Source organism: Chelmon rostratus, chromosome 20, assembly GCF_017976325.1.
Source record: "Chelmon rostratus isolate fCheRos1 chromosome 20, fCheRos1.pri, whole genome shotgun sequence".
Classification (NCBI taxonomy): Eukaryota; Metazoa; Chordata; class Actinopteri; order Chaetodontiformes; family Chaetodontidae; genus Chelmon; species Chelmon rostratus.
In genome coordinates this window covers 5,497,884-5,511,997 of record NC_055677.1, presented here as the reverse complement: position 1 = coordinate 5,511,997, position 14,114 = coordinate 5,497,884, and the positions used below count along the sequence as shown (strand labels likewise).

The following is a 14,114-nucleotide window of genomic DNA, read 5'->3' as shown; positions in this document are numbered from 1 at the left end:
CACAATCAGTTTCTTTAAAGGGCCCATTTCCTACTACAGTTTGGACAGTTTGGGACATTTCAGATGGAAAATGTCTGTATCTGTGTTTTTATTCGTGCTCTTCTAACTGGTTTGAAGTGGGCGGGGCTCAGTTGGAAAACGGGATGTCACGCCCTTCAATGTACGAATCAGGATTTAATAACCTTTGAATCAATTTCTGATCACAGTTGTGAGTTGCTTCCTGATGGTCATTAAAATCTTATCAAACCTTGACGACACAGTCCTCACGGTGCAAATAAGATGATGTATAAACTCTCAATAAATAACAACTGAGGACGCTTTATTGTTACCTAACTTTGAGTCCTGCTTATTTAGTAATGAATATTACATGTAACAGACATAAACTCATTAGGAAACTGCTTACTGCGCTAATAAATCAAGTCAGATGTGGGGTCATTTTCTCATAAGATTACATACAATCAGACTTCTTTTTGCAACCAGTGGAGTTGCCCCCTGCTGGCCATTAGAAAGAATGCACGTTTAAAACACTTCTACATTGACTCTACTTTTCAGACCCTGGAGCTGATCCTCAGGAAGAATCTAATAAAGCTTATTACAATGTCTATGGGAGAAAAAAGTTATTTAAAAAAGTTTTAGAGCCTTTAATATCATACAGATCAAACCACATTTCCATTGAAAACTAATAGCACATTTGAAGAGGGTTGTAATGTGTTATTAAAGCAGTAACCTGGGGGCAGCAGAACAAGTTGGAAAAACACTGACACATTTCCACCATATAAATCCGAGGGCAGCTCCAGATTTAGGTGATAATATTCTGTAGGTCCGTTTACACACTGACATGTGATACATTAACATGAAAACATCAATTATAGCCGCTTATGTGTGCTCTTTATTTATGACGCAAACTGTCAACTCACTGTAATGAATGGAACATCAATAGCCACTGTATCTCCTCATCACCGGTTATTTCTCACAGTTGACTGTTTTCCTCTCTGACGTTCCGCTATTTTAGTTCCCTGCAGCAGCCTGTATTGATCTTCTATTTATTAGGAAGGCTCCAAAAGTGCTCATGTAAACAGGAATCAATGCTAACATGTTTGCCTAACACAATGACCTTTTACAACGCTATTTGGCTGCATCACTGCCATATTCATGGAGACACAAGTACTTGTGACACTATAGCTTTCACGTGTTGCTGATTATGCTGAATTTATAGGGTTGAAGGTTTTCCTTTTGGCCCCCAGAATAAATAATTCCACCTTGGCCGATAATTACTTGGGGATTGGATAATAATAACAGTGCTCAGTTTTTCCTGCAGAGGTCTGGAGTCAGCATTTGATACCATCTTGTGTCTCTCGCTTCCTGCAGCGCCTCCATTGATCTCGGTCCAAAAGACCACAACAAGACATAAAAGCATTTCAGGACAGTCGCCAAGACGCGCATATCCTAAAGTGGTTATGATGCACGAGGCTTTTAGAGGCCAGGGTTTCTCCAACAGCATGTCGACATGAAGAATAAGCAAACAAACCTGAGACGGGGATGATTACTAAGCACATATGCGTCATGGGAGTGTCTTGTATCAACTTCCCAGCGGGATTAGAAATGTTGTAGTAGGAGCACAGTAGAAAAGGGATTGAAAATTATCCTTGCTTCAAGGTTCTCAGCAGGCACATTTTCAGTTTGAAGTGCAAATCATGACACATTTTGCACTGCAGTGAAACACATTCAGAAACACACTGAGCACGCACTTCATTTTCATATAAATATTTATTGCAGAGGAGGTATCTTTTATGTACATGCTATCACAATATAACACAATATAAATCTACCAAATATTCCCATATATTGATGCTATAAGCTTGTCATAGAGCAATAGTCATAACAAGCACATAATACAGTGGGTTAGGGACAGTATCACTCACTATACAACTTGTAACAGTCCATAAAAGATCAATTTTTTTTCTTTTTTGTTCTATCAAGGGCAGTGAAACATCGGTCCTATTTTTTTTTTCTTGAATTCATGCAGAAGCCACAAGATATACGACGTTACAGCATTGAATAGTAGTAGTAGCAATAGTAGTAGTTGTATTTGCCATCGGGTGACTTGGTTTGGTCACAAGAGAAGAGAAGTCAGGTTTAAATGAAAGCAGCTAGCCAACAGAACGCACCATGGTAGGGATCCGATCGGTGGACAAAGAGCTACAGGACAGTGCATCGCCTATGTCAAGACGATACAAGAACATCGGTCTCCATTTGCACACCCGAGTAAATGGTTGAGGTTCAAACTTTCACTGATTCATCGATGATACGGCTAAAATACGATGATCATCTCCAGAGAAACCGACAGTAAGACACTGGTTATGTTCGCACAATTTGACACACAGACAGCTATGGACTGACTGAACTGAGGAATGCTACAGCAAGCGTGCTATCTGAAATTACGCAAATCAAACAACAGAGAAGACTGACTGAACATGTGACGTGTTCCATAGTATACTGGTGGGATATTGCATCGTTATTGTTTTCTGCTTGAACAGTATAACTGTAATCATGTTCCCTTTGTGTTCCAACTATCTCAGATCTGGAAATCCCATCGGCGAGTGTGTGAAAGATTAAAAGCAACATAAATAAATGGTGTTCTGACAGCAGAAAGAAATAACTCCTTTGCTTGAGAATGTCATAACATATTGCTTTTTATGTTTTTTTTTCAAGCAAATGGATTGAATTTGACTAACATCATAGTTGTTTCAGTTTGTGTGAGCTCAATCTAAGCTCATGTGGATATTTTAAAATAATTACCATAAAACAAACACATCTCCTCGTTTAAAATAGCTTTCCTACGAGGACAAAAAAAAAGGCTTGATTTAAAAATATACAGCATATTATTCATCACCCAGGGCAGTGAAATCCAACGCGGCAGTGATTCCAAAGACTAAAGTCACTTAAAAATGAAAAAAGGGAGAAGAAAAGGCTTTTGAAATGTCGTTGTTGTCAAACCAGGGGTCCCTCGGTATGATCCTGCATCCACACTGCATCTGATGAATGCCGCCTAACATCTGGGTCATAAATATCATATAGATCCATTGAAGGATCACAATCAATCCTTGCACGCTGACAGTTCCTCTTAGACGCCGTTCCTGAAGGAGCTCATAAAGCAGAGGTGGTGACAGCTCTCACGCTTTAAGGCAAACAGTCCACATGTGAAATATTCCAGACGAGCAGGTCAGTGGCGGAGGTAATTTCTCAGTGGGCGGAGGCAGATGTAGCATCGGAATCACTGAATCTTGTTTATGGAGCTTAGCTGTGGAATCGCGTACGTTAACAAAAGCAAGTATTTGTCACTGGGCTATTTTCAGTTGAGTTGTGGCAAAGAAATTTAGCGACTGACGAACTTTGTTAAATTCTCACTGACAAGAACTGATTTTGTTTTTTTTCAACCACCATTAGTAAAAACCCCCACAGAGCTCGCATATTGAGGAATTTGACAGCGATCATAGATAATTACAATCAGTGACAACATTCAGTGATACCATGTAATTCTCACAAGATACCATAAAGTACTGTAGATGCTATATTGACACACAGTTTTCCTCACGACTGTAATTACTGTCAGGTGCTAAACAGTTAAATATAAGTGGGCGATTTCTCTTTTTTTTTACTGTAATCCCAGGATGGACAGTGCATGATGAATATTTAGACATTTTGATACAAAACACTGAGCAAATCAAAACCCTCAAAAGGTTCAGTCAGATTATTAATTGATAACCACATTGCTAACTCTAATTCTAACATGATTATCTTAATTAATCAATTGGACTTTAGCCTACTTGCATTAAACTAGGAAGAACATGCATCATTTATTTGTTTTATTTTTGTAATTATGATATTTGATAACACTTAAGTAATTGCTAAGATCTGGAAACAAGGAGGCATCCCAAGACACATGACTGGTTGAATGAGCAGGTTGTAAATAAGAAGAACAGTTTAGCCAGATTACCTAAACCACTTTATTTCGTATTAAAATCAAAAGTGGGCAAAATGTCAGAGATAATCCTTGACTTGTTCCAGGCTTCGGTTCCAGGTCTCAGCAAGTACAATATTACTCTTCTGAATTGAAATAACGGTCAAAAATTCACCCAAGATATATTGAATGTTATGCTTGAGGCAGCAGGTTCTATCAGCTAAAATAAAATTGGTGACCCGCTCACCTCTCAGTTTTCGTATTTTGGTGCTGCCGGGACTTCATCACGTATGAGACTGCAGAGATTCAGCTCTTCAGGTTCGGTGTTACATTTTTACTTTAAATTCATGATATTGTGTCCACAGACACACATACACACACACTTGGTGCAAGCCAACACAAAGATCCATGCTGGATTCATAAACAAAGCTGGTGCAAATTATGTCCGTAGTATCCCCCAGTGTTTTTGTATCCCTGCTTTTTACAGTGTACATATGAGCCATTCTGACACACATTCATGTTAATGCTGCTCTCATAAATTCTTTACCGGTCTGAATGAGCTTCTGGAAATGAAAGCAGAAAAAGGAGTGACTCTGGTATTAAAAAAACAACAACATTATATATTTGTCAACACATTAACTGCTTTAGTTGACAAACCGGTAGGGTCCAGCTACTCTCAATACCTGGCTGTGCATGCTGTTTATATAATTCACCATCACAAAGTGTTGAAGAAGTCATTTGCTTCACTTCAGACTGATACGAGACAATGCTAGTTAGTTAGGCACATACAGTACATCTCTGCAGATGTGGAAGCATTTTAATCTGCAGAGAACTACAATTAAATAGATCTAAACAAAAAAAATGTCTAAGTTTGGTCAGTGTGTGATATCCTGTGACATTGTGCCATGAGGTTGAAAATAAGATGACAAAATGTACCAGAAGAACAGAGTCTGTCCTCAGTTCTTAAAGTTCCCATGAAACAGCTTGCAGACTGCTATTTGATTCCACATATTTCTGTGGTTCCTGCAAAACCACGAAGCAAAAGAGGGACTTGGTTGGTGATTTACAATAGCCAAGAGCACTGAATGTGCATCACACCCCAAGGCCATGCAGCTAGCAGTCCTATTAGCTAACTCTTCCCAGACTGGGAGCTCCCACTCAAGTCAGTCGGACCAGGACCAAACACAGCCTCAGAGACCAGTTGGACAAGAGGGGATACACTACCAAACTGGTTTGCTTGCTGGACTTAGGTCCTGCAGCCCAGGGTTGAGTCAGCCAATAGTACCGCTAGTTGCACAGCTAACTGAGCTAACTAGCTAACAGAGGCTACATTTAGCAGCGTTAGTGGTTTCTTTAGTAATAAGTAAAGCTGTCCATCAGAGCGCTCCGTAAACCACTGAGAGTTAAGGCAGAGCAGCTGGAGGACATCTGAGGGAAAACCCAAAAGTGTAGTTCCTCAATAACATAAGATTCAGTTTCACCCAAATGACTGAATCAAGTTATAAAGTTATATATTTGTACAGAAATCAGCGAGGCACAGGCCACACTCTGCTCCAGCGGCATAATAAAAATTTGAGAGGGAGTTTTATTGATGCAAAATTTGTATTCGCCCAAGAGTGCATGATGAGCCATCATTTTTTTTGTGTGTTTTCCAAAAAGTGACAAACTCTTAAATATCATTATTACCTACAAAATGGCTTTTTGACATCATTGGGCGTACAGGTGGCAATCAGCACAAGACATGTGATAAAAAAAACTTAAACATCTATTTTGATTTCATGGGAACTTTAATTTATGGAGTTGGCTAAAGTGCTATAGACTGATTTCCTCAGAGTCCTTCCCACTGTGCCAAGAGTTGGACACAAATTGATAAATAAACTTAACCGTCATCAGACCGACATCCCATTCTTTGGCTTTCACTTTTGCTGTTTTGTATTTTAAATTTGAAGTTCTGTTTCTCGACACCTTGTGTTGTCACGTCATATCCTAGCCCATTAAGAGATGATAATGCACAAAAGGAACCATGTAAGAACTGCTGTCTGAAAATAGAACATGATAAAAATTAATCAACATTGCTCATGAAGTGAAAAGGCTGAATCAAAAGTTGCATAATTCGTCTAAGATTCATCTTCAGGATTTTCCTGTAATAATCTGGAATGCTCGTCATTACTTTGTTTTGTTTTTTTTGTACATTTTACTTATTTTCAAAATAGGTAAAACCGGAACAAAACCTCGGAAAGGAAGGCAACTTGTGGAACTTGATCAACTTTTCTTCCAAGTCACCGTAATAATAGTAAAAGGTAATATTTAACGATTTCAACGTGAAAAAAGTATACATCAATAACTATAATTTCAGTGGTCCATTAAGGTTGAGTGTCATGCCTTCTTGCTCGAAGTGCTATCCTCAAAGTCCCAGGGACAAACATCTGCCTTCTTAGCAGCACTTAGAACTTTAGGATTGCTCTGTTTCCCGACAGAAGCACTTTTGTCTATACCTTTTTGATCTGACGTATCCTCAAAATCCCACGGACAGACTTCCGCCGGCTTTGCTTTGGCTGCTCCAACATTCGCACTTTTCCTTTTTTCTACCATTGGCACTTCCTGATGACTCTCTACATCCCACGGGCATACCTCAGCCATTTTTTGTTGGCTCACATTTTTCTCTGAAGATTTACTCTTGTCCTTAGCTTTTGTTCTACTTTTCTCATCATCAGCGTCTTTTGATTTCTCTTTCTCAACTGTTCTTGTGAAAGTGGCACCCTTCTTTTTCGAAGGGGATTCCTTGTTTTTGGATGCTCGAGAGGGACTAGGTGTCCTCTGTCCAGAAGTTGGAGATACGGCAGTGCTGTCGTAGTCCCATGGACATACATCAGCTTTTGTAGATGGTGGTTGGAGTGAGCCTCCTATTTTGGATGGATCTGAAAGGGTACTTCTCCCTTTCCCATCCACAGGAGAGGTGCCTTTTCTTTGTTTTGACATATCTGGTGAATGAGCTAAATCTGTTGTCTTTTGGGCCTCTTCGAAGTCCCATGGACAAACGTCTACCCGATGTGCTTTGAAGCTCTCTGTTGCACAATGAGGCTGCTGGGTATTGGCAGGTTTGCTTGCCTGACTGTATATTTGTTGCTTCGAGCCTTCCACTTGACTGCCTTGACTTTCACTTCCATCTTCCCACGGACATATCTCTGCTCGTACAGCAGTTGTCCTCTGAATTTCCTTTGAATGCCTGCCACTCGATGGAGATTGATCTGAAGCTTTCTGCTTCTGCTGCTGAGATTTGGCTCCCTTGGTGCTACCTCCGTGAACTGTTGTGGTTTCCTTTGGTGCTATGGATACATGCTTTTGGACCTTGTTTTCAGACGGAGTTGGGAGATCCTCCACTTCCCAGGGACACACTTCTGAGAGATCATAGAGGTCCTTTCCCTTGGCTGGATCGGAACAGATTGCAGGCTGGCTGCCACCCACTGGCTGTTTCATGATCCTGCCTTTTGCTGCACTCTGTTTGTACTCAACCGACTGGCTAATAATCATCTTGGGTTGGCATTCATTTTCTGGTTCTGCATTGGCATTTGTGTCCTTGCCCTTTGGCTGACTCTTCTTATTGCTGTCCTCTGTGGTCTGGGTCTTTCCTGTCAAGCCTAAAGTCTTCTCTTTGGCACTGGCAATGACACTGAGGGACTTCTGCAGCATGGATGCTCTTGGATGAATTGGTTTCTTGTCTGCAGTGAGGTTATGGGCGCTGGCTGACTTGCAGACCAGGGGAACTGATTCTGTAGATTCACTGGGGGCATTTATATTCTCACTTGACTTCTTCTTGACCAACTTCTTGCCCATAAGTGTATCCAGGAGGGATCCTTCTGCGGTGGTCACATCCATCTTGTCCGTTGTTGAGCTGTTGGAGTCTTCACTCTGGTCACGGACGTGATCGTAGCTGCTGTGGGACTTCTTGAGGGAGAAAACCTTGTTCTTTAGTGTCTCCTCCTTCGCTGGCTTTCCTGTGTGAGTTGGCTCAAAGGGGTTCTTCTTCAACATGCAGATGCTGTTACGGTTGCTCCCGTGCTCTCCAGCATCCTTGTCTTCACGGCTGCATTGCCGGTGCACCGATTCTGGAATCTCAGTGATGCGTCTCATCAGTGAGCGACCCAGCCCTTTTTTGGAGCTCCGCTTCTTCTGGAGATGAGGGTTGTTTGCCAGCATCTTCTTCCTCTTGTAAATCTCCAATTGGGAATAAAGTTTCTTCAACTCCTCCTACATACAGGACAGATGGAAAGTGATCAGTGGCCTTTTTTAGAACAAATAATTGTATTTATACCGTTAAAAAAAGGGATTCCTAATCAATACACTGTTACAAAAAAAGCGGGCATTCTACTGCACAGAGAACATGCCGTACAAATTCATGACACGTAACTACAAATGTTTTCAACGATGCACTACGGAATATCACATGCGTGCTGCAAAAAGCAAAGACAGGACAGTCTTGGACAGCATCAAATAGGGAAACGGAGTGTGTTTTAATGTTAGGTCTGAAACAGCCTCTAAGCTCAGGTCTGGAATTTAGCATATTTCTGTCTCTATGCCCATCGGATACAATGAATGCTCCCAAGTAGCAGGATGTTATCGTAAGATCACTCCCTCTGGTAAATAGGCTTGCCCGAATCTTTTTGGTAGAGAGACTTCTTCAGCTCTAACAGACAAACAGAAATCTCTGCTCACGTTGGTACGTTTTTCCCAAAGACTGTCGCAAGACCTTACGCCACAGCCATTAATAGAACTGAGATGGCCCATTTCTTCAGGTGTCTGCAATAAAAAACTGCCATGGCTCAGTATTTATGGAGGAGTCAAAAGATTTCACCAGGTTATACAATGGGGAATGGAAGGTTAAAGGGAATAGTGCATACCCGAATGTCCTCAGGATCCAGACTGTGTTCGCTCCACGCTGATGTGATGCTACTATTGAGATATGACCCAGAACGACCCATATCCAGCTCATCCTCATAGGCCTCAGAGGCTATATCATCTCTCATGTGGGTGCCAGCAAACAGGAACTGGTGGATTGCCATAAAACAAAGAATTGGTTACAATGGTTAAAAAATCTAATGTCTGGAGCAACAGTGGTGAAGCTATTAAAATCTGACTATGAAAAACTGACTGCTAGCTGTTCTCACCCCCAAACTCACTCACTCAAGTTATTTCCTTAAACAGCTGGGCACTGCAGTTCTTTACAAACGTTGGGAGTAACAGGGGTAAATAATGCATTTGTTCTGGACTATTTTCAGCTATGCATTAATACACTTTGGCGTTCGAGAGAGAGTTTAGAGCAGCAGGATGGTGTATGTGGGACTGACTACTAAAATAAACTACAACTCCCATGTTTATCGTAATGAAGAAACCCGCCACCCAATGCGGGATTGTTTAAATTTTAGCATTTTGGACGACAGAATAGATTTATGGCACAGAATACAATATATGAGTATTTGGATACACAGAAAATAAATGTTACATGCTTATATGAAAGCTCCTTTCATTTATATATCACTCACAAACGCTAGTTACAAAGTGCTTGGAAAAGAAGACAAAGGCAGCAAAATGCTGAGATTAGAGTGAAATTAAACAAAACAAAATATTAACAGATTAAATTAAAAGTAAGAATCCAACTATTTTACTTAAAAGTTAAAAGTAACTTTACCTTAGGGATGAGTAGGAGACCCAGTGTGACTGTTACAGTTAAGTGGGTGTGGGTGAAGAACAGCAGCAGCATCCAGTCTGGATGGAGCTCCGGAGCAAGAGTGAACCTGTCAGGATGTAAAGAGAAAACAAAGAGGAAAGATGTACAGGATGTGAGAACAGGGAAAACAGAGAAATCAAATCTAATTTGATAAATATAAAGCAGGGATATCCAGACAATTGGTAAATGGTAAATGGACTGTATTTATATAATGTTATTGTAATGTAATCAGATATTTCCCTGCCAACAGAATGCATTGCTATCATTACACTACACTATGTATAATACTAATAATGCAGAGTCATTAATCAAGCTGCTCAACCTCACCATGTTCATTGACAATGTGTTTAGTTTCTGTGCTCACATTTTTTCCAGTACAAGAGTTTTGTAGAGTCATCCGAAGCATCTTTATGATGGCTGATTGTCAAACTCCAAACGTGACAGTAAATGCAGCGAAGTATGACTAAATTATGCTGCGATATTCATACACGTTGCTCCGTCTGCAGTAAACCTCTTAGATACAGATGGAGCCCGGAGAGACGGAGATCAGCAGACTTAATGTGTTCTCAGCCAAAGCAGATTTATACACTGTCTGTCCAGGCGTCAATTCCACTGACTCATATAATGTTCCACTTGGGTGATCCTTTTGCCAGCAAGGACACAATATTCCCCTCATTCTTTCAACCGGATTCACAATAAAGGGGAGTGACCTTGATCTGGTCACAAGATTGGGCCTATTTATACATCAGACAGTAATACATTGGGCTGACTGTGGCGCAGCAGTTGGTGGAAAATGAGATAATTACTGGCAGAAACAATAGCAGTGCAGGGAACAGCTTCAGCCTTTAATTTAAAAAGAACTAACAGGCTAGGCTTTCAGCATGGTGAGACCTCATGTGCACCAAGAATATGGAGGTATGTCCTGTCAGATGCTAATATAACCACAAGAGAGCCTCCATGCAAGCAAATGTCATCTAGCAGGCTCATTATGCTGTTGAAGTTAGCAAATGGCTAATTAACGTACAGTTACTGTGGTAATAGCTCAGAGGCATGAATGAAGGCAAAGGTCCAGCATATGAAATGTCCCAAAGCTTTGAAGTCTTTCCTCATTCATGTTTTGTGAGTAGTTTCTGTGCAGATGAGGATTTAATAACCTTGGCATGCTGTCTCCTCTCAGCCTGCAGCATCTCAGTGAAACGCTCCTCATCACTCACGCCTCGACCCCCAGCTATTACAATCCCTTCATTTTCTCTCGGCTTCAGATTCACACCTGGACCTGGCTAAAACCTGATGACTATCACAGCAACGAAGGAAGCCTGAGCTTTAACTGGTCTCTGTGGGATCACATAGCAGGTACTGTGAGTATCACAAATGGACGCTAGATGCCTCTAACAAGCCCCGGTGTACACCGTTGTCTCTGGTGGCAGCCAGTGAGGATAACTAGCCACACCAAACTTTCCAATTTATTCAGAGTCTCATCTGGCCTTTTTTTCTGCAGAGAAAACCTCACAACAAAGCTGCAGAGGGAGATAAAGGGAGTTGCCAAAGAAATTATGAAGAACCAGATGTTAAAATACAATCAAAACTGTGATCAAAAACTCTGATTTGTTCCAATTAACTGTCAGGTTATATGCCGATGATACACATTTCATTGGTAATGGATGCTAACTTATGGCAGGAATATGGCTTCCATTAATTCAAGCTATTTATGCCATCTTGAAAAAAAAACATAAATCATTCTGACATGGTTCATTAGTGAATAATGTGATGGAGCTGAGCTCTCAATTAAGGAGACTCTAGCTAGGAATGTCGGCTGCGGTGTCAGCTGAAACGTCTCATTTATTAACTGCATGGTTCAGCTATTTGACATGTACACTGGAGGGACAGGGACGGTTTCACTGCAATATAAAACGACTCCCGCTTTAACAGAGCCTCATGCGGTAGCCTATACGTGATGGAAATGAGACAATCTATTGGATGACACACATGTCAAAATGACAAGAGCGGAGATCAAATGAAAGACTGTGGTATTAAATACGAAGCCAGTAAACGTGGCACATGTTGAGAATGTAAGTAGAAGCTTTTGTACATTGAAGAGGATTTTATTGCTATTATTTTTTTTTTTCATTTTACCTTGGAGCCCTTGATGGGTGCAGGTGACTCCACCAGGACTTTAAAAATAATGCCAAGAATTGACATCTAATAAGTTTTTCATATTGCTGTATTAGTTTAAAGGGCCAGTTCACACATATTAAAACACATGCATATACCTTGTAGTATTTGGCATGCAGATGATTTTGGTTTTCTCTGCTGAGGTTTCGAGACGTTCAACTTTGATACTTATTAATACAATGGAACAGCATGTGAGTGATATTAGCAAATATGCTGAAGGTACAACAACACATCTGCATCAGCTGGAAGCAGCAGAAGTCTAAGAGACACAAGTACACAAGTAAGACCAATTATCTGCATGGATAGATAACAGTAAAGATCAGTGATTATGTGAACTGACCCTTTAACCTTCAGAATCCCACAACCTGTCGGCAGCTCTGAAGGGCATGTTTTCATTTCCAATGTTCAGTGAACAAATCATGTGCAAGTAATGACTCCGTGAGGGAAAATAAATGTTTTAATGTAATGTATTTTAATGTTTTATGTATTGATTCCAGTTGTTTTCTTTTTTTCATGATTTATGGCATTATAACCGTGTTATACCCCCACACATTTGCGAGTTCCCCATGCTTCTAGCTATGACTTGGGCTTTTTCAGAAGAGGTGCAGGACTTGACAGGGGCAAAGATCTGAAACCGCTTGAGCTTCAGATTAACTTGTGAGTCTTCTTAAAGGTCCAGTGTGTAGGATTTAGTGGCATCTAGCGAATGAACTAGAACATCTAGCTTGTCCAAAGAATGTGAAAAATGTGAAAGCTGCTCTGTAACATCCAGTCATGCACAAATGAAAGCATAACTATAAATATCGCAATCTGTCTCTGCCAATAACCCTCCCTAAATCCCACACGGCAGACCTTTAATTGACATACACCCACTAAGGAATCCAGACCAGATCACAGCGAGGAGACGTTGTTACCTGATGACATAGAATATCGCTGACAGGACAAGTTCGTTGTGAACAGCGATGGCCATGTAGCGAGGCTCGTGGAACGCTGACGGCACCGTCCTCACAGCGTAACACAGGTAGACTGCCCACAGCAGGAAGAGGAACTCAGCTGTGAAGCAGTGAGAAAGAAGCGGTGAGCACAATGAACAAGCCGAGAAATGATGTCTACGCGGTGCAAAGGCTTTACGGGCCAACCAGCCACTTCACAGTTCAGTGCTCTCATCTCAAACCGTTGTACGAGACATGTATACAGGAAAATGCTCTGTTCAGCAGATGCTATCAAACCTATTTGTAACAGCTGTGGTTGTATTCTCTGGACAATAAATGAATCCCTGAGCACCTCCATGGCAACCACATGTAATGTCTCCTAGGTAGCCAACTCCACAGCAATAAACATGATGCTTTTCCATAAAAACCCGGAGGCATTATTCTGACATCTATGGTGCTGTCTGCTTGAACCGCGGGGCTGTCAGGTGAATCACGTGTAGTCCTCACAACAGAATGACCGTGAGCAAAAGATGCAATGAGCCACTCGTAAAACGAATGAAAGGAGATCTGCAGTGCACCAGAATATTCAAGAGATTCATCTTTTTTAGACTAATTTCACCTAAATGCATCAAGGAAGTCCCTGATCATTCATTCAGTCAAGATGGCTTCCTAACTTTTACTGATGAGTTTAATAAAAAGTGTGAATGTAAATCACTTGACCAGCAGCAAAGCAAGATTTTTTTTTCTTATTACTAATCTATGGGGCATTATAAAATCATAAGTTACAATTTACGAAGCCTTTAGAAACGGTGGCTGACAAAAAATTGTCTTAATAATTACTCACTTGTTTTTAAGAAAATACTGACAGAATAAAATGATTCGACCTGAAGGAAGTTTTTACAGTGCATGAACCAAAGCTCTGTGGCATAAAACATTCTGGTGGGTCAGCAAGAACATGAGAGAAATGTAGTTAAAGGGAACATAATATTTGAGATTGAGTGAAACTGCAGTTTTGTTGTGCATACTTGGACTAAACTGGTTTGAAACTACCTTTTTGCGTGTAAAATGAATTAGATCACTGACTGTGAGTGTTTGCAGGTGTTGATTTCTAAATCAGAGAGATTTATGGCATCTCGGTGTGTGTGTAATTTATGACCAGTATGTAGGTGACGTCAGAGCTGACTCGCGCCTCCTTATTACCGGTCTATTTTTACCTCCTAATAAGGAGGATGAAAATGTGCCTTCGGTGTAAAGTATCACAGCATGCAGGCTCGGCTGGGGGTCCATCTGTTTTCCCAGAAGTCAAAAAGGACCCCGGTTCCCT

General features: G+C 40.9%; 1 protein-coding gene across 1 annotated transcript in view; it reads right to left on the bottom strand.

The window, feature by feature from the left end:
- Positions 1-6,337: 6,337 nt before the first annotated feature.
- The window catches only part of gpr158a (G protein-coupled receptor 158a), a 62,034-nt gene continuing 54,257 nt past the window's right edge, over positions 6,338-14,114 (bottom strand). Inside the window, exons 8-12 of the mRNA XM_041961812.1 lie at positions 12,773-12,911; positions 9,648-9,753; positions 8,860-9,006; positions 8,675-8,758; positions 6,338-8,209 (exon numbers count right to left, since the gene is read on the bottom strand). Coding sequence (XP_041817746.1) covers positions 6,338-8,209; positions 8,675-8,758; positions 8,860-9,006; positions 9,648-9,753; positions 12,773-12,911 — 2,348 coding nt within the window. The remainder of the gene's footprint in view (positions 8,210-8,674; positions 8,759-8,859; positions 9,007-9,647; positions 9,754-12,772; positions 12,912-14,114) is intronic.